Source organism: Sceloporus occidentalis, unplaced genomic scaffold, assembly GCF_023333645.1.
Source record: "Sceloporus occidentalis isolate IW3139 unplaced genomic scaffold, rSceOcc1.0.p SCAF_279, whole genome shotgun sequence".
NCBI classification, from domain to species: domain Eukaryota; kingdom Metazoa; phylum Chordata; class Lepidosauria; order Squamata; family Phrynosomatidae; genus Sceloporus; species Sceloporus occidentalis.
This window is the reverse complement of record NW_028317259.1, coordinates 641,296-665,548: the sequence shown is the minus strand read 5'-3', so window position 1 is coordinate 665,548 and position 24,253 is coordinate 641,296. Positions and strand designations below refer to the sequence as shown.

The following is a 24,253-nucleotide window of genomic DNA, read 5'->3' as shown; positions in this document are numbered from 1 at the left end:
TAATGAGTAGCGATTAGGAAGCTATTAGACAGTAAATTGATTTTTGTAAAAACAAATAAAAGTGAACTATCAGAGAGACGACACCGGGTGCGCAAGAATGAAAGTGTAGTAGGACCGGAGCGAGACATAACCCGGGGAGACAGACATACGGACGCAGACAGACAGTAAAAGAAGAGTAAACCAAAGACCTTTGAGCTGGTGGAGGAAGAGTGGGTGAGAAAGGGACGGGGGGGAAGCGAGGGGAGAGACTGTGAGGAATACTCAGTGAGTTGGAGTGGGAATGGAGAAAGGTAGAGAGTGTGGATAAAGGAAGAGAGGAGGGAAGGCAGTAACAGTGGGGGCTGTGAGGAGGAGAGAGCCGCAGAGGTGTGGGGGGAGAGGAGGAGGCTCGGGGAAGCGGTATTGTATTGTGCAGTGCAGCAGAGAACCCCCCCTTGAGCCTCCTCGTAACCGATCGATACAAGACTAAGCAATAAAGCATTTTCATTGTCAGATGCCCTGCATATAGTGACTGGTGTGAGAGCGCTTGCACTCCCCCCCCCTCCAGCTAATCTGTGCCGGAGAGCTCTGCAGATTCAATCCCACCCCCCCTCAAGGCCTGCACACCCCACCAACCCCCCAGCATGAAATGTACCCCCAGCCCCCCTCCCTTAAAGCCTCCACCTTCCGACTCTTCAATAATTCAAAGCGAGCACCTTTTTATTACTCCATGGAAAGGATCCTTCCGCCTAAACCCCCTTTTTCTCATTTCATTTTCCCTTATTCCCCCAACTCTCTCTCCCACCTGCGTCTCCTTCTCGTCGTACGTCCACCACCCCAAGAATACATTCTGCCCCCACATTTATCTCCCTGCACCCAGCTACACTTATTGTTTCTGTCCTTTCTCTCGTTTTTTTACCCCTTCGTTCGGTTATTTTATGGTCGCCTCTCTTCTCCCAACATGGAGAGAGCGGCAATTTAATCATTAAATACGATCCCAAAACCAGGTAAATTCCATTTTGCGTCAATAAAGTGTCAGATCCGAGCGGCCGCGGTATTCATTTGCCCCTCTGCGTTAGAAGGAAATCACAGGGAAAAAAGGTTTCTCGTCTGGGTATTTTAGAAGTTACATTAAAAAGGGGTTTCTGAGCTATAAAGGGAATTATAGGGAGCAGGTAATAAGGAGTTTAGTTATTATATAGAACGGCAGCAGCCATTATAGGGAGAGGCTATGGGGAGAAGCGCGGAGAATTATAGGGAAGGGTTATAAGGAGCAATAGGGGGAGACAGGGGGGCGGCGTACGCGGCAATAGGAGGAATTATAGGATGAGCGGCGGATGAAATTGTAGGGAGTGTCATATGGATACAGCTGTAGAGCTATGGGAATCGCACGAGGCGTCATACAGATAATATAGAACATGACGAGCAATTAATAACGATTAATGGTGGGAGAGAATGTGGCAGAACGGGGCAAATTTATAGATTTGCTACTAAGACCCCCCTTATGTCGATCATCTATACGGTACGTTATAGAATTGGAATAAGCAGTGAGTATTGTGCTGGTAACCTGCACGCAACCAATGGGAATCCAGGCATTTACTTTGCTGATTCCTCATTGGCCGCTCGTTGGACAAATCTGTATATGCGCGGACCGCATTTAAAATGAATGACTCCATTCAGGGAGACGCGGTTATTTGCAAAAAGAATTGATTTGTTGTTGGTAGAGGGACTCCGGAAATTGTCACGACCGCAAAAAAGGAAGGAGCGTGCGGCTGAAGGCAATATCCCGGGGCTTGGAAAAGATACTCAAGGACCGAATCACAGTAGGAGTCATATAGGCAGGTGTTAAAGTCCATGAGTTATGAGGAGCAGTGGGAGAACGTAAGGAGGTTTTACTTTACGGAGAGGGTGGTAGATAAATGGAACAGCCTCCCAGCGGAGGTGGTAGAGGGTAATACAGTGAGGGTATTAAACATGCATGGGATAGACATACGGCTCCTGAATCTAAGACGAGACCGACGACTGATTAAGGTTTGAGTCGTTACAGCAGGAGAAAAGGGCGACGAGACGGCCGAATGGAGCCAGGAGATTCTATATTTCTATGGGAAGTTAGGGCCAGAGGGGCACTTTTTTAGGGGTGGGGTTAGGGGTGTGGCCTTACCATTTTTTGTTTAGAAGAAGAATCTTAGAATTTTATTTACACTATTTATAAACATCTCCTGCTGTTTCTATACACATTATCAGGGCTGTAGAACCCTGCGATACCCTCATACCCAGCAAAATTCTGACCTCCTAGAAAAGAGGGGCATCAGGGGAGGAAAAAAGGGGACACAGGCATTTTGGTCAAAGAGAAGGACTAGCAATCCGAACAGGGACACTTGGCAGGTGTGTATGGGAGACTTTGTGCGTGGGTAACCTCAATATAACGTGTTATCCATCAAATCTCCGTAATGTAAACGTCTTCCCTGTACTATCATAAGCGTCTTAAATAATACGATTACTATAATAATATAAGGCTATAATATAATAACGGCGGCTCTATGACAGATACCCCCGGTGGTCCGCGCATCGCAGCCTGACGGGGGGGGGGGGGGATCAGCGAGGAGGGGGTCTAAATAACCCGGGGGGGATTAAAAATAAGTGTTATATGGAGCAATATAGTACATAATAGAAAAAAAAAGCAATTTTTTCTCCATATTTTTCTAGGGCTATTGAAAGAATTGTGGAGAGGGGTTTATGTTCTGGTGGTCAGTAGGAGGAGCTGGAAAGGGAAATCTAGTACAGCGCGGGTTAATGATGGGGCTATAAAGGAAGGTATAAAATCATGTGGGTCCGGGTAGAGTTTTATTCATTTTTATGTGTTATTGATTGATTTGTAAATGGCCCGTCACATATAACGCGCCTGATAAATGATCTCGTTAGGCATCGGAATAATCGGCACCATTAGCATATTATATGGGGCAGCTGGAATGTTTCCCTGGATGTGACCTCTAACTACCCCTAAGCTAGGGGCATTATCATACCCGCGGGATGGCACGATCTCTGCTTAACCCATCGCAGGGAGGGATAATACCAGCATCTGTCTGTATGGCAATAGATGGCCGCTGCTGGGGAGGACAACTGTCATCACTCTCAGCCAGCCCAGAGGGGAATCTACAGAGGGAGACGTAGGCTGTGGTATCTGGTATGGTGGAGGGTGTCCCGAACCCAACGAATATTTTTCTAATTCTGCAAAACCAGAACATTTAACTATTTTTAAAGTGTCGCCAGCATTACAAATTAACTTTACAAAGAGAGTGGTAGGTAAATGGAACAGCCTCCCAGCAGAAGCGGTAGCGGCTACTGAGGGAATTTAAACACGCATGGGATAGGCATACGGCTTGTGAATCTGAGACGAGGCGTTTTTTACTGCACGGCATCAGGTGGTTGGCGAGTGTGCGTCGCGGTGTGCATGTCACGTGTCACGGTGTGTACCACGTGGTGTGCAGTTGTGTAACGCTTGTATTGTATCACACGTGTCTTACATCAGTGACCTCGTGACAGCCGCTTGCCTTTTTTATTACATTTATTTACATAGCGCCAGCATATTCTGTAGCGGACAATAAGAAAAGCACATGTTAAGACAAACTCGTACAGAAAGAGAAGGACTCTGGTCTAGTGAGCTTACAATCTATTGTTTTAAAAGCCCCTCTGGCCTTTTCTAATACTCCTAAGTAGGGAGGTTGTGAAGCTGATTTGGGGTATAGGACCGTGGCTGTCTCCCTCTGTGGCATAATGGGGTATTTCGTAGCAGTGTTTAGTAGAAATGGGCAGAACGTGGGGACGGTGACGGGGGGTAAGAATGGGTTGTAAATGATCGTTGAAACATATTATTATCATTATCAGTTCCTCGGGCCCCGGCGTGGCGTTCCTCGAGCCCTGGCACGGCCTGCGGGGCAGCACGTGGCATTGTGTGGCACTGCAGGACAGGGCAGGGGTATCTGCGAGCTCGTGCCCCCCTCTCGTCTCTCCGTCCACCCCCTTCGTGCCGCTCTCCCTCGGGACGTAGCTCTAATAATGTGTTTGATCGACTGGCGGGCGGCGAGCACACGATTATTGTCTTGTAGGGAGTCAAAAGTATTGATCTTGTGAGAAATATGAGTGTGTGAAATGGAGTCAGTGTGTCAGTTACAATCAGCTCGGACCCGGGGGAGAGAGAGGGAGAGACGCGCAGTTGGAACGCAGTTGGAGAGAGAGAGCAGGTGGAATGAGAGCGCTGAGCAAACAGTCCTGCATAGCCATGTTACCTATAGACTGCACTCTCACATTTCTCTCTTATCTTTAGTGTCTATGCTGTCTCATGCCCTCCATCTCCCCGTCACTCCGTGCCGTCTCATGCCCTCCATCTCCCCGTCACTCCGTGCCGTCTCATGCCCTCCATCTCCCCGTCACTCCGTGCCGTCTCATGCCCTCCATCTCCCCGTGCCGTCTCATGCCCTCCATCTCCCCGTCACTCCGTGCCGTCTCATGCCCTCCATCTCCCCGTCACTCTGTGCTGTCTCTAGGGCCACCATCTCCCCGTCACTCCGTGCCATCTCATGCCCACCATCTCCCCGTCACTCTGTGCCGTCTCTAGGGCCACGGTCTATATTTTTGTCCTATGCTTTTGCTCTGTCTGCTCTCTCTGCAGTCTCTACACTCTCTTCTTGTCTTTTATCTCTCACTGTCTCTCTCTCTCACGGTCAGCCCTCGGTGTATTTTCACCTTCTCTTTCTAACGCTGTCTGTCCTTGTAACACCCCTGTTTATACCCTGATCAGTCTTGGACACTCTGCTCCCCTCTGGTGTACTCAGTGCCGTGTATCTCAGCGTTCAGCGCCAAGGGCCACAAACTATCGGGCTGGGGATTTCTGGAACATAATTAACCCCGTAGATCTGCTGGGCCATATACAAAAGTCTCATCGGGGCCAAGGACCTCCGTGTGGGCCGTGGTCTACGCTATGCTAGGAGTCTATAGGAACCGAGACAGCCTCCATATTTACCCCGCCATTAAAGCTCTCCATGTGATAGACTATGAGCTGATACCATGTATCCGACGCACACCACACAGCACACGCTATCCATATCACACAGGTCAGAGAGCTCCTATACCGAGCTCTATATATTTATACATCCCGTATCGACGTCTATAAGTTCATGGTTCATCCATAAACATTATGAAAGGTCTGTACGTCTACAATAGATACAGAGAGATCCGAGCAAACAATGGATACAAAGAAACAGACAGACACATTCTGGAGGAAAATAATGATCCGACTTGGATATATTGTGTTTCCTCCGTCTGTCTTCACCTTCTCTCTGTAATCTCCCCAGAAATGCGTTACACAGCCGTACATATGTAGCAGCACCGAGAGTAATCTGGTACCGTGCGGAGCGGAATAATAACGCTCCGTGCCGTATAATAACACCAGCCTTAGAATAATAGCGAGGACATGCGCGGTGATCCCTTTACACACAGAAACCTTAACCAACCCAATTGGCGCCATATAAATAAATGTAATGGAAACCAGGGGGGTATGTGATAAACATATCATTATATATATTATATATATATCATATATATAGCTTATGACACACTAATACTATTATATGCTGATTATATTATATGATATTATTACATAATATGCTATATGAAAGGTCTGGGCCGCGTGGGCAGAGAGAGACAGTCTGGTTTTATTTTAGGAGACATCAAAGGGATTAATATTGAACGGCACAGTAATAAGCTGCGAGTATCTGGCTTCTGGAGTTTGTTCATATAACACGCGAAGATATGGCGTCTCATACATGCTTATATCTTAAACGGAATTATACGTCTAAAGGGCATTTCTTGTGTATGAGGCTCCTCTTCGCGTTCATCTAACTTTGTTGAGCGCCTTCCATGCTTGTAAGTAAACTATACGGTACGGCCCTGAAAATCATTCATTCTTTCCGCATGCTAGTCAAGAAAAATACTTTTACATTACACACGATCCTCAGCTATAAACATGTAGATAAATGGAACAGCCTCCCAGCAGAAGTGGTAGAGGGTAATACAGTGAGGGAATGTAAACATTCATGGGATAGGCATACAGCTCCTGAATTTAAGACGAGACCAACGACTAAGGTTTGAGTCTTTACAGCAGGAGAAACGGGGGACTAGACGGGGGGAAAATGGGGCCGATCTGCAAATTCTATGTTTGATCCATCTTGCAGCCAGCTATAAGACAGGGGCTGTGGACAAGTTCCTCTCCAGCTGTTGCGGTAACAACTCCCAGGGCGGTCAACTAACTTTCATTAAGGAGGCTGGCCGAGCAGCATGAGAGTTGCAGTTTGACAACAGCTGGCAGGCTTCTTGCTTCTTGTTGGACACCCAAGAACAATCGGTGAAGCCAAACAGAAAGATATGTAGATCTTCTCTATTGTATTAAAAAACCAAAACAGATATCTATAAATACATTTTATTATATAAATTAATAAAAATATATTATATATATATATATATATATATATATATATATATATACACACACACACATACTTTGCCCTATGTATTATTTCTATATACAAAACCATGAAAAACATTTTTTTTCTTAATTTCCTCTGGTTTTAATATTTTATTTATTATAGCTATTTTTAATTATAAAACAAATATTTTATTTATTATTATTATTTTTATACTAAATAATGCCTTAGTCAAAATGTCCCTAAACACACATATATATATATATATATATATTAATAACATGGGAAGGGGGGACGACAAATTAATAGCCCCCTTTTTTCAAGAGACTTTTAAATATCTACAAGTGTGTGTACAGAAGTTAGCAGCAATCCCTGCCTTAATTGAAGGATGCTGGCAGTGAATCGGTTAACTCCACGCACTTTCCAAAAACCCGCAGAGTCATAAAATCTAACGCTGACAAAATGTGGCGTCACGTCGAGAGATATGTTAACTCTGCCGGTAATGTAATGATACATAATAGCACGTGAAATGATATTACTGCAGGACAAACAATTTAATGGCATGCGAGGTTATATCACAACATACAGACGGCAAAAACGGCGCACACAGAAATCTGCCTTTTATTCTCAAAATATTCACGCTGCAGAACATTTAAAGCAAGAAGCTTGTTTAAGACTTTAGGGTAATACCGTCATACATAGAAACAAGACCCGTTCGCTAACCGGTCCTGTAAAGACTCAGGAGCCATATGCCTAAAGCCTCTACCACTTCTGCTGGGAGGCCATTCCACTTACCTAGCACCAATATACGATAACTTACGGATCTGTATTATATCAAGTAAAGGTGTGTGTATTAGCCTCTACCACTTCTGATGGGAGGCTGTTCCACTTACCTACCACCCTTATATGACAACTTCAGCTGGACCCCTTTCTGGCCTTAGTGAATTCAGTGTTAAAGGTGCTGTTCCACCAACGCTGCTGAAACAAACACTTTAATGCAGCCCTAGAAACAGCCATCCCGGGCATTTCTGAATGCTCAAATCCTTCCCCGAAATACTTCAATCCTGTCAAATTATGCCTCATTCCTAATTTTTCAGGGAATGCTTTTCGTCATGTGATGCAAAAGCAGGCACCGATAGGGTGTTGCCGTAGAAACGGAAAAAAAACCCCCTCTCTCTCTCTGTGGTTTTTATGTGAGTGAACCCTCGGCATAAAGAATAAAACCACAGATCTGCTAGCACTGATTTGTGCAGCGCTCGACTCATGGCTTTGAGTTGATGTATCCCTGAAGATGGCTGCGCGTTACATTGTAACAGAAGACGCTGGTTTCTTTAGTTATATCAGTGGGGTTGGGCGGCCCGTTGGTTTCGCATTATATGCCATGAAAAGGAAGTCAGAAATGTAAGTGTACAGAGAAAACTTAAGAAAACAAGAGCGGACGCAAGATGTTTAGAGAAAGGCTTGTATTAGACGAGGATAACAAAAGCCGCAGAGAGCCGCTGGAGATAGAGAGCTTTCAGCCTTGTGGTCCTCTCTGTGTCAGGTTTGCCTGGTCTGACAGCGCCCTCTGCTGGCCAGCGCTGGTAATGCTCGCAAGGTAAGTATTTTATAAACTCATTCTCATTATAATCAGAGGATGTCCTGTATATCTCATGATATCGTGTTAAACATATTGCTTCATCGACGCACATTCTGATTTGGGGTTTTTATGTATTCTATACTCTCTAAAGAGTTTCTACGTGATGGAGATCATAGAATCTCAACAGGCCTTTGTGAACTGCTTCTCTGCCCAGCCTCTGACAGTCCAGCTCTTATGTACCACAGTGTCCCTGTATGGCCTACAACTCCTATCATGCTCAGCTAGTCGGCACGGGACTTGCTGTCCAGTAAGATCAAGCCCGTGATATTCTCCCACCTCTTAAAACATAATGCCCAAAACAGGTGAATTACAAGGCCACGTTTTGCAGTTTGGCTTTTTTTCCATAAAATGTGGTGTTTGGTATGTTTGTGGGCCAGTATATGTATACATACATTGGCACAGTATGGCTGCATATGACATTTGGTATCATTTTTTTTTTTTATCTGTATGTGCGTATTAGAAGGGGTCAGCTCATCGTATGATTGGCCAGCTCTGTCTCCATGGTAACTACCAGAATGTAGACACCGGGTTGCCTCTAATGCCTTCAAACAGAGGACCAGTGTGGACATTACATCACATGATACAGCTAGCCAATCAGCTCCTTAGAATCCAACAGCAGACCCGCCTGACCTGGGCAGAGCAGCCGGCCAAGTCCGAGCTTCGCTTTGTAGATGCATCTGACAATTAGAGGGATCAAAGAATCCATCCCAGTGTCAGCAAAACACCGCCGAGCAAACCATAATGGACACAAAATTTGCCGGGGTCACTACTGTGCCTGGGAATTAACGGTAATATAGTCCGTACAATGAAAGCAGCCAAGTCCTCGCTGCTGTATTAATGGAGGGAATGGGCATCAGGTTGCAGGTGAGCTGCGTATGTGGAACCTTTTCGACTCAATAGCCTGTTTCTATATCATGAAGGTCCATCTAGATTCCGATGGCAATTCTGGATACCAAGCTGGCCTTTTGTGATGCCTAATGAAATGAACACATCCAAGAAATGTCACCAATATGCATTACTCTAATCTAAATTGGTTCTTATTCCATTAGACGCTCCCCGGGGTTGACCCTTCGTAATGATCTCAGAGAGTTAAAATGTTTCAACTCGCCAAGTCTTATCCAGAAACTCATGGATAAATAAATCCCTATTCATGATAATCAGATTCACAGACGTATGTAGGGATCTAGATCTGAATATTCACCGATATGCCCAACACTGGAAAAAACGTTTGTTGCTGTTCCCCTTGATAATTCATAACGATCACTAAAATGGGAAAAGGTTCATGGACCGGCCATGATGACCAGCACTTTCTACCCTTGCTTGGTGATCACTCGTAGTCCAGAAGTTGATGATTTTGAAGAGGCAATTGGTTTGGCATTCTTAAATGAGCAAATATCTGGGATACCTAATGAAATGAAAGATTCCTTATCTCAAGTACAGAATTTCTTGTTAATCTTTAATACCGAGACATGAGTCTTCCCAACAAAGGTAAACAGAGCGGGGCATCTAATAACGCTCGCATGACCGTTCCCTTATTACCTATTGGTTTGAGGTTGCATAGAATGTTGGAGAGGAGGGGAGAGGAGAGGAGAGAGATGCTTTATGATCAAAATCTTTACATATTGGCCACATGCAAGGAAATAATACAATTACCAAGGCTACAAATCTCATGATCGCACTAATGGATTGGCTGGGATTAAAAATGCCTTGATCCACTTAGTGAGATTGAAATGAGCCGTATCACAAAACCCTTGTCATAGGCTAAGCACCTGCACCGGGGGATCTCAGCAATTGCCTTAATAACATATAGTATTGAATATGAGGTCCAGCCGCTCAGAGGAGGAGAGGATCTCTGAGCCCATATGGTTACACACTTCAAACCAAGATTCTTGGCTTCGGAGGATGAGACCATAACGATCCAGACTCATTAAAGACTTAACGGCGTTCTTCAACAAGTTCAGCCAACAGACACCTTTCCATCTGTTGCCAAATTTCAACCCCCATGATGCTCAATGAGCCAATGGTCTTCTCTTTTTTCCTTTAGAATACTGGCTGAACAGCAAGGGACTTGTAGCCGCTCACTATCCAGAATTCCATCCCTTTGGCTTTCAACATTCCAAGGTTATACATTTCTTCACCTCTAGGTGGTGCTGTCCTAAAAGGTATCATATCAGGTAGACTTTCTAATCTCCTGAGATCTTCCTGGTTTTAGTTGCCATCAGTCACACTGATTTTATTTGTTACTTCGGACCAACCCTTATTTCACAAACTCTCAATACTGGATTTCAAAGAGAAAATCCGACCCCCCTGAAGACAAGCTGAGGCTTCACAATTGCCTCAGGCAGGAGGTGAAATGGGACAGAGATGCACCCAACAGAATAAATATATCTAAAAATATATAGACTATGCACTTAGGAGTACAGTGCCCTATGTTTTCTCGACATGTTGCATCTTTGTTTTTGATCATGTCTCAGCTTATACTCTGCCCACAATATCTTCCTGATCAGTGGAAAGTCATTTGAAGTGTTGAAGACCCAGTGGACCTTCATTTGTTGATGACCTATAACCACAGCTGCTTTTTTCTGCAGTCTCCATGTTCATGTAGATCCCCCTGCGATGCACCAAACATATCTAGAGACTCAAGAGTACATTGTAGGCAATTCCTAACGATTCTGGAACATTGTAAGGATAACACATATTCCAAAGAAACGTTCTCGTTGGCACAGAAACCGAGCCTAAGTCCAGATTTCATGATGGATGTGCAGATGGCTTTGCGTGGCCTTGTAACCTCTGCTTGCCCCTATAAGCTAATAATGAGGGATAACTACAATATATCATTTAAGAAAGGTTAGCAGAGAGGTAAGCGAAACGAAAAAAGGGAGACAATTCTAAACACGCAACAATTATACGTTGCGTGTTTTATCATTGATTTTCAAGGGAATCCATTACAGGCAATGTGTTTCTATGCGTTATTCTATTAAACGATTGTTAGGGTCAAACAATTGAGATGTGTATCAAATACAACTACAAGGCTTATGGCTTTTAAAGGTTTTAGTGGTCCAGGAAGCCTGTTTTTCAGGGCCGATATTGCATTAATACCTTCAATTTAAATACCTAGAGTCTAGATACATCTCCTCGGTTGAATGTGAAGGTCCCACCAAAATCCATGGTCCAGTTCTACCAGAATCAGATCCTTAAATATCCCATCACTCACTCAATGGCAAACTTGGACATCACTGGTCCAAGATTCTGGCCAAGTCATCCACGTGAGGAGATGGTTGAGGGCACAAAATAATGTTGACTGAACTTCAAATAATTCTCTTGTAAAACCACAAAACCCAATGGTTTCAGTGTTGAGAAATTATGTTTTTTAGAAAACCACCTTTATTGTTCCATGGACCTTCATAGCTGGACCAATTTTTTTGTCTAAATTGAAGGTGAGACTTTTATGAATCATGTAGGGCCGTTTCAACCCCGCTGCAGGACGAAGTCACCAGGGTGGGCCTCAGCAAGTCAGCAAGAGGAAATATTTCAAGTAGCCTCAACTCATGCGCGGCTCACGGTTTAATGAACAAACAGCTGTGACTGGCTTTGGCAAATAGCGAGGTCCCTGAGCTCCCACAGCTTAGAGCGCTACAGCTGCACCTGTCTTTTTAACTTCATTTGGTATTAAAACAAGGGGGTTAGCAAATAGAGAAGGATAACAAAGAAGTGTAACGGCGTATGAGCACCGCTCAGAGTGTCCGTGAAAAGAGTGGGAGCAGCGCCATAGAGCTCTGTGCTGGTGGAGGCGCTCTGATAAGCTCACTTGTTACGGGACCACAAGAAATAAGCCCCAGCCCTTGCACGGAAAGGTGGGATTGCGGTATCTGGATTCCGAAATTGTTTAGGCAGCAAAAACCTGTCCAACGGCAGCATCACTTTCATAAAGTGAAGCTCGGCGACTGAACCGCCAGATTATTAATGTTGTTTTCATAAAGTTGTCCACCGGTGTCCCTTAGTCCCTGTCTTCCCGTGTTATTCACCTGCGGCAAATACAATGCTTGCTACAGTTGATGCTGCTTTTCCGAGCCAGACTTTGGACACTAAGCGGTAATACCAGCCTAAACCGATGCCACAGGTGCAGTACCTTAACCCACAATAGAGACACAATTTGCTTTTTTTGCAAAAATAAGTGACTTGTTTAAGGACGTTTGACGCAATTTGCGGCATAAATATTTACACTATTAATTTGCACGCTCTGCATTACTATCTATGAGATTTTTTGCAACAATAATAACAAATACTGCACATCCCTTGGAACCATAAGATTAACTATCAGTCTGTGATTCTGGGACGTGATGCTGTTTGGCCACCTGTGATGAGACGCTGATATCTGCCGTGGAGGGTATCTGGGGGGGTGTAGTGGGATGTCTCTGCATATTAGAAGAGACATCACTATCAGCGTGTAACAGGGACCTCACAGCGCTGTCACTCTCGTCTTGACACCCTCTGCTGGGAGGGGCGGCTCAAATTCTCTGTTATTGCAGGATGTGGTTTAAGGGACAGTCCCGCACTCCAACGAACGTTACTTTTGTTATAGAGTTAAAACTTTCAGCCATGCAATTCCCTCTTCACATTTTTTTCTTAAAACGCGGTTAATCCAGTGTATCCACGAGTCTAGCAGTGGAATAGTTAATGTGATTCTGGTAACATGAATGTGGCAATAAAGGAATGAATGCGATACACTTACCATAGTATTCAGGGTGTGATACAGTGTATCGGGTAAGTCTGTTTCCTTAAAGCTGTGTCTCCAACATTGACCCATAATGAAGGCTTTGAGGAGCTCCTCACCTGAGCACAGGTGAGTTCAGGGCATCTTTTGTGGAATCGATCATGCCGCTGTGAGGCTATCCCAAAAACCTGCACTGTTCAGGCTGCGCGTGGATGGGCATTGGGAACCCATGCTGTAACAGGTTAATCTTAAATTAGATCAGCACCCCCAGGCACAGAAAGTGTTAATGCTATAGCAAAAAAAAATAGGCTTGGAAATGTGTGTTGCAGGGTTTGGCGATATAAGGGTTACTAGCATCAGATACATTTACTTTTCGAGTGCTGGAGAAATGTGCATACCTGGTATTTTGCGGCTTTAAATCATTTCGGTGTCCCATAGGCAATTGTGTCTGCAAGTGCCAAAAACGAATGTGGATTTTAATGGTGGCTGAAAAATGTAACAGTCCTGGGTTTAATGCAGTGCTGCAAAGGGTTAAAAACCACAAGCCTGACTGTGCAGGGTTAACAGTCTGTGTGGGAGGGTTTGTTCCTGCTCCGCTTTATGTCTCTCGTTATTCGCTTGTATCTGCTCTGATCGGTACTTGCATCATGGTGATCTCAAACCACTGGGCAACAGGTGAGCTTTGGCAAGTCATGTATTGGGGGGGGGTGTGTGTATAGGGGGCAGCATATGTGTGTATAGGGGGCAGCATGAAGTAACATGTGCAGGAATGTGTGTACCTGTAGCATTTGTGGAGAGCTAATAGCTGTTCTGTGTGGTATAAAGTAGGGAGTCTGGCCTTAACACCCCCTCCTTTTATTAAGAATCCCATCCATGAGAGCAGTTGACAGCTGCCATGAGCATCAACCTAAGGGGTCTCTGGGTGGATGGAAGCTGTGAAGGAAGTTGAGGACTAATCAGTGAGGTTTTAAGGTGATAATGCAGCGATTTGAAAATTGAATGGATGGTGGAGAGTGTGTGGTGTTTTTATGGAGGGGTAATGAGTCTGGATTTGAGTGTTGTGGATGCAAAGTAGGGATGTGATGGGTCCATAGAGGGCTTGGCCAGGTGAGTCTTTTAAAAAGCGAGTTTGATACGGAGTAATGTTTTGTCCTCGTGTGACTCTCAGCACTTTGACCCTCAACGGGTTCAATGTTTTTGGAGGTTACCTGGCGTGCTTTCAGCTCTGGGTCTTTGCTTGCCCAACATGGTGCAAGTGAGGAAGATTAGACATGATGAGTATGCAAGAAGATACTGCTCGCTCAGTATGAGTTCAGCATCTGAGAAAGTAATACGTGTACAATCCCACACCCGTGGGAAAGATCTGCGTAAAAGTGTGGTTTGTTTTCGTGTGATGCACGGCAGTAGGCTACAGCAAATAAAATCATGATTTGAAAGATATTGTCTCTGAGAAGAAGGTTGGGTGCCATGGCAGACCATTAACCACCATGTAGAGGCTGGCCGGTCTCTGCTCACTTTAAGACAGGATGAACTTTCAGTTTCCAATCCCCACCAGCACCCGCTGCTTCCCTTCATTCCCCAGATGTCACTTGGATCATGGACTGGCATTATAAGCAGGGACACAAAACCCTGAGTGATCACCAACCTGTAGTCCACCCTCCAGAACAGAGCTTGTTCTTGTTTCCTTCCGCACATCCGGTCTACCTGTTTTTCTACATATTGTGAGACCTACAGCTTTAGTCTAACGCACCCAATGTCCCTAAAATTAAACACCATCGCCCGGTTTGGGATATATGATATATGTTGTTAAATTGTTGTCAATGTGTTTTTTTTTTTTTTGGATTCCTCCTTGGATGTCAACGATCAGAAAATGTATGTGTGGGTTAACGGTCTGAGATCATATTGGCTTGAAATGCATAAGGTTGGATATCGTAGTGCTCACGGTCAGCAACTATTCGTTATCTCGTATCGGGGTTTCTAAATTAGAATGCTGTCCATCCAGTGGGAGATGAGCAACCACGAGGCTCCATCTGCCGTTGGCTGCCAGTCTCCATAACCATATCCAAAGAAGATTCGGCATCTTCTGTAAGATTTCATAGTCGGTCCACAAAACACCAGAGTATGAAAGAAAAGCGCACAAAGAGTGGGCGCTGTTGGATATGGTGTAGCTATAATGTTTCCACATTCTAAATATATGAATTGCGTATAAGGTTTGCAATGTACTCTATGTGCTATCGGCACGGGGCGATTTGGATGTACGGTTCGCACTGTGTTGTTGTTGTGTACCAGTTGGTGAAGTGATCAGTGTCTTTAATACTCTGTAACAAAATGTATTTTTAGATTGTCTTAAAATATTCTGTTCATCTTAAGAAGCAGAAGTGAGAATCCCCCCCCCCCCCTTACTAAATAACATGCCTCTTTTCTCAGGCTCCTACAGCTATTCAGCCCTTGCAGGATTGCAGCTCTGCTTGTGGCTGAGGGTAGTCGGAGTTGACCCCCTTCTAGTGTTATACCCACCCCAGCTAACTCCCCAAGGACCATTCACACTTTAGTTTTCCCACTGACACCTTCAGCAAACTTTGCCATGATTCATCCAGTAATAGTCCATCTCTAGAAGCCTTAATAACCCCCAAATTCCCCCTGGATCCTCCACAAACATCTCGTTCCCTTTTACTAGTTTATTGAATACTTGTCGTCTCTCGCCTCCTTGTGTAGACTAAAACGATGGGGCCCGGGGTAACACCGCCAAGGGTGTCTGCTGTGAGACCAGGCATTTGCCACATTAATAAGGCTCAATTATCTTCAAGTTTAGATTTGGAGAGGGTGGCTGCCCCCACTACTCAATCTTATTGCCGGTAGATACTTTTAGTGGCAGCAGCAGTCGTACTCTTGTCTTCCGTACTTATGTGGTTCTATATTAGAATGCATTCTGATGGCTACATTTTAAGTATAGATCTCTTCTCTCTTCCCTCAGAAATAAGAATGTCTAAACCGGGCCATCTCGGAAAACTGCACGCAGACGGGAGCGTAACAGGTACTGGAGCTTCGCTAGAACGTTGACTCGAGGCATCATCACCATACAAGTTTTTATCTTTTATTATGTAATGGAATGTGTGTGAAAGTATCTTACTGAATGTATGTGACTCTATCAACAGAGGTTTACTGACCCCACAAATCATGTTTTTTGAGCCTCCCTCTGGGGCCAAGAGTGAATTCTGTTTTTTACATTTTTCTTTCAGATAATGAAAGGAACGGTGCTGACTCGGTACACGAGGTGAGTGATGCTCCTCGCTATCTCGTCCTGTAAGTTGGCCATCGTGGTTTTTCATGCACTAACCTATTATTATTTTTTATTGCAGCAAAACAAGGGATCGCCTTTCTCTCTCTCTCCAAAGGTACGTTCTTTACTCTACTAGGCACTAGACCGGAGCAAAATGGCCGTCAGTACCTTGTAAGCCCCGTGGCACTCTCTCTCATCAATAGTGAATCTTTTGTTTATGGACTGACATTCAAAATTCTGAAACGTTTTATCTTGTGATATTAACTATGCATTACAGAGGGCCAACTCTCCCCTTTCTAACTGGGGTGGCCCTTCATAATGCATAGTAATGGAGTGAGATAAAAAATGTTGTGGTCATTTGGAACTTGTTGTTTAGTGAAAAAGTTCCTCTGGGACATGGTGGGGGAATCCCCCGGACTGCACCCACTTCCTGTGTTCTGCTTTTGTTCTTCTTCCCCGTGTTCCCCCTTTCGTCTTTACTTTTTCCCCCTCGCTGAACTTTTCCTGCGGCATCTTCTTCTTCCTCTATCAGACTCTGTGCTGGGTTTCTCTATGTGGAGAGCAGTTCCCACCATCTGCTGAATTAGATCTGACTGCTGTACTTATTTATCTTTTTAATTGATTAAATTGCTTACTTTAGAAACATTGATTTTTTTTTATTTTTTTTTAAAAGCAAATTAAGAATCATTCGGTCTGCCTCTACTCTGTGCTAATCAGGTGTTTTTTTTAATTTTTTTAGATTACTGATGAAGAATGTGGGGACCAGTCCCCGTCTCTTCCTGGCACCCCAGTTCCCCCAATGCCTTCTGCCCCTGCCACCCCTCAGGCAACTCCTGCTCCCCAACAGCCTCCTACCTCCCTCCCTCAAACACAGCTTCTCCTGGCCGGCAGCCAGCTTGCTGGGGTAAGTCGTGTCCCGGTGTAACAGCACCCCATATTGGTCAACTAGAAAGTATTTACTCCCCTTTATAGAGTTACGAAGTTAGTGATACCTGATTGAGACCCCCAAGATATATAAATAACTTCCATGTGCTGGAAGGTTTTTCGCGGCAGTTTAAAGTTCTTGGTGTCCGATGGCTGGAACGTGGCCGCTGATCTCTCTCTGTTTATTGATTGTGTAGTAACGGTTCCCGGATGGTCTTATTACTGCTTTTATTTACTATGTGTGTAATGTGGTGCTTGGCTTTATCAAAATTTTTCTTCTTTCCTTTTTCTCTTAATCACCTTCCTCCCCCAATCCGACGTCCTATTCCCTCTGCTCCCTTACATGTTCTCATATATCTTCTGCCTTCATGTATGTCCATCTCTCTCATCGCCCACCTCCTTCCCCGGCCTGCACTCGTCTCTCCCGGCTGCAGCTCACTGCTCTCCTCCCTGCACAACAGCAGTTGCTTCTCCAGCAAGCGCAGCTTCTCGCCGCAGCCGTGCAGCAATCAAACGCTGCCGTCAGCGCATCCCAGGCAGGAGCTGACACGCAGACTAACCCCGCCAACCAACAGCAACCCCCGCAACTCGCCCTTTCTCAACCCATCCACCTCACTGCACAGGTGAGCACTTCCGAGCCAGCTCTCCCTGGGTGAACCCCTCGCTCGTTGAAGCCGCACTGGTTCTCGCTGCAAGTCAATGACTGATCCCTGCCCCGTCACGTCAACTACACGGCTCCGGTTGCATGCTGGTGGCAGATCACGGCACACTCATTGCACAAGTACACCTTTTCTAGGCTGAAGCACGAGGAATAATGTATGGGGGGCTACACAGATGCCCCTGGACTTCCCACTGGTTACTATAAATTGGACAACTGTGATATAGCAGTGATAAAACCATGCTGAGATATCATTAGATCAGAGGAGAATATGAAGGAGTCGGCTCCAGGCTGTGTGACCCTGAGACCTAGTAATGCCGGTTAGCACCAGTACCGTACTTTAAATTATCTTGAGATTATCGGGTAAAATGTATAGGTTTACTAAAATAAAACCAGTCCTCTTTTTTTAGGACCCATTCCCCAGTTCCTCTTCATAATACTTGAATGGGCTCCCAAGGACATTGAAAGGATCTTTGTTTTTTTTGGCCCAAGGCTACACAACTCATACGGTTGGACACCTCTAATTCCTCAAAAAGATGTGATATGACCGACATATCGGCCTCAGGGCTTCCCAAAAGAAAAGGCTCTGAGGGCAAAGTGACCACATGTGATTGACACAATAATTTTGCTTTATTAAAGCATTATTTCTGGGAAGGGTTTGAGCGACACTAAGAATGAAGTTTCAGCAGAGTAGGTGCAACAGCGCTGATTTCATGCCATTCTACATTCCTTACTGGACTGTAATCACCTGACAGTCGAAGCTTGATCTGTTTATATGCATAAACTCTCCTTATTTTATGTACCCACCCCCCTTTTTATTGTAGGATATCCAACAGTTGCTGCAACTTCAGCAGTTGGTGTTACTCCCTGGCCATCATCTCCAGTCCCCCACCCAGTTTCTGTTGCCCCAAGCGGGGCAAGGCCAACAAGGTAGGTCAAAATTATCTTCAACAATGTCCCCCGCCCCCTAGTTAATCTGCCACGTCCTCCAACCTTTCTGTCTTCTCTCTTCTAGGCCTGCTATCTGCACCAAATCTCTTCCAGCTACCTCAACAAAGCCAGGGGAACCTCCTCACGGGTCAGCCTCGGCCCGGACTCCCCACTCAGGTAAGGAAAAATACCTGCGTTTGTCAGGAGTAATATAGGGTTTGTTAATATATTTTGACATGCTGACCCAGAGGTATCGGCTCATGGTGCGGGGGATATAAAACGAAGTGTTGTAACACGTCCTAGAAACACGGAGGGCTTACACGGGTAACATTGCTTCAAATGGTATTTTGTGAGGGTCTGAGATAAAATACTGATATTCAGGGCACCTGCAAGGTCCGGGCTTTTCCAGATGTCAAATATGGCAACCCAAAGGGCCAGTTTCAAAGGTAGTCCAATTCCTAGCGAGGGGCCTTGAGACTTGTATTCCTTTTAAATCCAATTCTCCAATGATCAGCTGGACTCTTCAACTCCTACCTATCCCAGCCTAGTGGCAGGACAGCAATTTCTGCGGAAGGTACCAGCCACCGGCTAACAGAATCCAAAATCCATTGTTCTGTCTCAATCTACATACGTTCTTCACGATCCTTTGAAAAGGCACTGAGCAGTAAGGTTTATACGGGTGCTGTTTGTTTCTTGATGCAGGCTGTGTCTCGCCCCGGGCCCCAAGATGCTCCCCTCCTATCACATACCGAGTCAGCATCTCACCCTGAGGAACCCAGCGACTTGGAGGAGTTGGAACAGTTTGCGCGGACATTCAAGCAGCGCAGGATTAAACTGGGTTTCACTCAGGTGTGTAAGAAGAGTGTCCCGTGGAGCGCCACGTTACTGTGTACCCGCGCTGATTAATTTGACGATGGATGGTATTGTGTTGCAGGGGGATGTAGGTCTCGCTATGGGCAAGCTATACGGAAATGACTTTTCGCAGACGACCATCTCACGGTTCGAAGCTCTTAATCTTAGCTTCAAAAACATGTGCAAACTGAAACCGTTGCTACAGAAGTGGCTGAGTGATGCAGGTGAGATTAGGGGGAAACAATGTGAGGGTCACAGTAATACTATAACCCTATTTGCCCCCTTTCCTTTTCTCTGTCCTTCTTTCCCTTTAAACCCTTAACACCATAGCTTTCTCCAGCCTCACGCTCCCTTTGTAACTTTTCCCATCCCTCAGAGACCATGTCTGTGGATAGCACCTTACCCAGCCCCAATCCCTTAAACAGCCCCGGAGGGGGTTACGAAGGGCTCCCTGGCCGCAGACGCAAGAAACGCACCAGCATCGAGACCAACGTGCGCTTCGCACTGGAGAAAAGCTTTATTGCGGTGAGCGGGGATAGGGTATGAAGAAGGGCAATGGGCGAAGTTTATTTGGGGTGCGGAAAAAATGGATAGTGGGATGCAGGGAGGTGGCAACAGGGTGAGATTACTGAAATATGAGTTTATTCAGTAAATGGTGAGATGAAACAAATGGCTATTCAATTTGAAGGGTCAATGTGTCCTTTAAAAAGGGTTGAGGTGGACCTTTGTAATCCATACTTAATGTAATGAGAAATCTTTCAACACCTTTAAGTGAATAAACTGTATTTAGACTGTACTGAAGTATGAAGCGAGTGGGCATCAAGGATAAGGAGGAAGGATTCCAATGAAACGAGGGGTAGATGAAATGTCTGCAATTAGAGCCAGAAGATTTTCTTGTATCTAAAGGTTGTCCTCTCTCTGGCTCCATTTCCCCATTATCCTTATCTGCCTGCCCTCTGAATTCTGCCCTTTTTGTCCATTCCTTCTTTCCTCAATATCTGTCTCATCATTGTTTCTTTCGCCCTTGTCCACCACCACAGAACCAAAAACCTACCTCGGAGGAGATCCTTGTGATTGCTGAGCAGCTGAACATGGAGAAGGAGGTCATCCGTGTGTGGTTCTGTAACCGCCGTCAAAAGGAGAAACGCATTAACCCCTGCAGCAGTATGCCACTTACCCCAACCCAGGGCAAAGGGCAGCTGTATGGAGCACACATGGTAAATATTCCCTTCGGTACACCCACCCAGGGCAGGTTGCAGCTTTACGATGCACAATCGCCGCTCTAGGGTCATGGAGAAGATTTTAACTTATGTTTCTGGTTTTAACCCTATAGTGAGAAATATTTTTGCATCATTTGATTTATATACAGTCGTAACGTCTTGTATTCTGCAGCAAGGTACAATGCATAAGGTGTAACAACCTGTAACCACTGCAGGTTTGTGCATCGATACGACAGTAAGACAAGACGTTATACTTAATTCTAACCATATATTCTGTATGATTATGCCCTGCTGTATGTGGTACACACATACGTGATCTACTAGTAACCTCTAGACTCTTATTACTCCACATGCACATTATTATGGTTCCCTGCACAGCGGTGACCCCTGACTTTCCATCTCCCTCCTTGACTCCTTCTTTGGTCCTTACATCCCCCTCTCTCTCTGTTTCCTTGGTCTTCTCCAGGTGTCCCCCCCGGTGTCTGCCCCCATCCTCACTTCCCAGGCTTCCAGTAACCTCAGCACAACAGGTAAACATCCAGACCTGCCCCATTTTGCCACACTTCTCCGGTCTCATCACATGGCATGCCACCCTGGTGTCGGTCTTTTGCTGCATAATTACAGAGGAGGTCACCCAATATCACACGGCCACAAGGTCTATATGAATAAGTCCAACCTTCTGAGTCGCTTGTGGTACTAGATTTCATATGCAGCCACCACCATATTTGAAGTAGATCTGTCACCATATTCCTAGCCACCTTGTCTATGACCTCATTATACAGCTGGCATGGAAACTACATATTGCTCCTTTCAGAAGATGTATGAATTTTCAAGGCTGACCTTATTTAAAGGGATTTTTGGGGTTATTTTTTTGTTTGTTTGCCAAAGCGAGAGAATATCGGCTCAATCATTTTACGGCTCCTTTAATTAAAACATATTATCTGATGCAGCTGGCAGATCCCCATTTAATTTCCTGCATGGTAGATCAGTGCCAATTTAACAGCCCCTCGTCAGGACCTACGTTTCGAGCTTAAGGAACGTGGCAGAGGTTTAGCTCTCCAAAAATACTAAGGATCTTCCTTTTCTTTTTTGTCTTTGTAGTGACTACCTTACCTTCCGCAATGGTCTCTCTCGCCCACTCTCGCCCTCCGTCCAACACAGCCCCGCCATCTGCCACACCCCCACCAAGCAACAGCACAAGCACTAGTCCTCAGAGCAGCACTCACTCCGGACTAAGCCTAACGAGTCTCAGCCCCAACGCAGGGTAAGTGATCGTTCACGGCAAGAGAGCTGGTATTGCTAGATGATCGATGGTCTCTATATGTTTTTGCTACCTGTTGATTTTATCGGTCGTGTTGATGATTGAAGCGAGTTGATCAACATTTCCTGCGAAACTTTGTCTACTTGCTGATGCTCAACAGATTTGGGTTTAAATTAAGGTTTTGAGAGAATGGTTGGTTGCGTTTCATTGGCCAATGAAATATGGAACTTTATAATAAACTATTGGGTTCTTAGCCTTGCCACAAGAGGTAAAAAGCATCTTCTCGAGGACGTTTGGGGTTAAACGTCAATCCGTTTGAGTGTTAACATCATTAAAGCCTTCGTTAAACCTAGCAAATAAGGCAGTCCCACTAAGTCCACTGCTTGGAATGTGAATGTTAAGTCCAGCCAAAATATGCTGCGTAATTATACCAGAGCGGGTGGTTCTCCTGGATAGATCCTCAAGGGAAAGCATCAGGGTTTCAGGCATTGTGGCTGTTAAAGTGCACCACAGTTAAAACATGGTGTGTTATGTGTGTATCTGTTTACACAATGTGTTTGTTTCGGAAACTGAGAATTCTAATGCATCCCAGCCTTCCTAAATCCGTCAGTAAGGTTAGTGGGGGTAGAAAAAGTGTTTGGCAGATGTAGATATTGGTGAAAGGAGAATAACGGCCCCTGTTCATGTTCAATTTTAATCTTTTGTAACCCAAATGTTTCATGGTGTGATTGCTCCTGCTCCTGGATTTCCCTTATGACCCCTGCCCTTGATCTTGCAGGGGTACAGTGCTCGGGGTCAGCGCAGGGTTAAACCCAGCCCTCATGGCTGGAAACCCACTGGCCACAATACAAGGTTTGTAGGACAGGATGAGTCGCATGACCTCACCTTGAGTCACCTGACATTTCATGGCATGCTTCATCCGTGTGAAATGGACCTTGTTTGCCGTGCCCATCCCATATCACTGTCTGCGTGTCAGGGGTTCTCATTGTCTATATTGGGAAGCAGGAGGAGCAGATCTGTTCAGTGCTACAGTTAAAAGTGACTAACAATGTTTGCCAGACAATTTGGCTCATGTGTTTCTATAGCAATAAGTGTGTGTGTGTATTTGTACATAAATACTTTGCCTACTGGGGATAACTGCTTACTGGGCAAATATTAATTGTTCAAGTGAAAAAGTATTGGTAACAAACTTAGGGCTAACAGCAGAGATAAGAGCAAAGATGGATATCTTTGGTGAAGGACGATGTAAGATACAGCCATAAGTTTAGGTGAAGGGGGTATTATGTTGTGAATTTACATTAATGCCAACATTTCTCTCTTCTCCCTATGTCCTCTTCTCCACATATTATTATCTCTTCTGCTCCATGCTTCCATAGCTCTGACCAGTGGTGGCTCTCTGCCTCTCTCCGGACTTGATGCCAGCAGTAACCTCCTCCTGGCCAGCGGCTCCAGCATTTCCAGTGCCCCCAGCCTGGTGAGCCCGCCTCTCTTCCTGAATCCAGGGGGTCTCCCTCTCATCGGTTCCAGCCTTGGACGCATCCCATCTGCTGGTGGCACTCCAAGTCTTTCACCTTCCTCAACCACCTCTTCTGCAGAGGCTGCGGTACCTACCCTCCAGCACAGCCCAGGAGGCTCCCACCACAGTGTGGATAGTGAGTGAGGAACTGTTTCTCTCCCCCCCCCCCCTTCAACACTCACCAGCACCAATGCTAAGCCTTTGCTGTGATAGAGGCTCCTGGATACATCAGCGCTGAGGAGAAGCGAGAGTGAATTTTTGGGGGACGCAGCCTCATTTCTCACTCTTCCTCCCCAGTGAAAAAGAAATGTGTGAAGTGGGGGGGCAGGAACAAAAAAGAAGAACCAAAAATAAGAAACCTAAACCAAATACCCAAACCTCGGAAATACTGCAGAGAAACCAAAAATGTGCTGTCCCCTTGTTGGGTGCACAAATCTCCCTTCAACCAAAGGAATTCCTAAAGACTGACCCCCGGCTTCCTTGTTAGTCATTGAGCTATGTGCCATTTTAGTTAACTTTTTTGCAGGATGATTGTGGGGAGGGGGTAAATTTGGAAGTGGGGGGGCAGGGAGGTTCTCTACCCTTTCTATGCTCCTCTCGCTCCGCACTTCTAGTGGGAAAGCTTTACGGATTACGGGAGAAAAGGGAGGAGTTCATAGCGGGAGAGAGTCCGCTTGTTGGGTGAGATTGGGGAGGTCTAACTTACCGCCCTCCCTATAACCTATCACTTCCCCTAACCTACGCCAAAAACCAAAACAGCTTTATCCAAAGCCTAACACTTCTCAAGACCCTCAGAGTAAC

At 45.3% G+C, this 24,253-nt stretch overlaps 1 protein-coding gene across 1 annotated transcript in view; it reads left to right on the top strand.

Annotated features, from left to right (window-relative positions):
- Positions 1-23,596, top strand: part of LOC149275585 (POU domain, class 2, transcription factor 1-like) — a 57,673-nt gene extending 34,077 nt beyond the window's left edge. Inside the window, exons 2-14 of the mRNA XM_089504571.1 lie at positions 16,051-16,085; positions 16,831-16,995; positions 17,450-17,638; positions 18,498-18,603; positions 18,689-18,780; positions 19,306-19,452; positions 19,538-19,679; positions 19,832-19,980; positions 20,496-20,672; positions 21,142-21,205; positions 21,777-21,939; positions 22,715-22,788; positions 23,313-23,596. Coding sequence (XP_089360697.1) covers positions 16,051-16,085; positions 16,831-16,995; positions 17,450-17,638; positions 18,498-18,603; positions 18,689-18,780; positions 19,306-19,452; positions 19,538-19,679; positions 19,832-19,980; positions 20,496-20,672; positions 21,142-21,205; positions 21,777-21,939; positions 22,715-22,788; positions 23,313-23,596 — 1,787 coding nt within the window. The remainder of the gene's footprint in view (positions 1-16,050; positions 16,086-16,830; positions 16,996-17,449; positions 17,639-18,497; positions 18,604-18,688; positions 18,781-19,305; positions 19,453-19,537; positions 19,680-19,831; positions 19,981-20,495; positions 20,673-21,141; positions 21,206-21,776; positions 21,940-22,714; positions 22,789-23,312) is intronic.
- Positions 23,597-24,253: the final 657 nt, after the last annotated feature.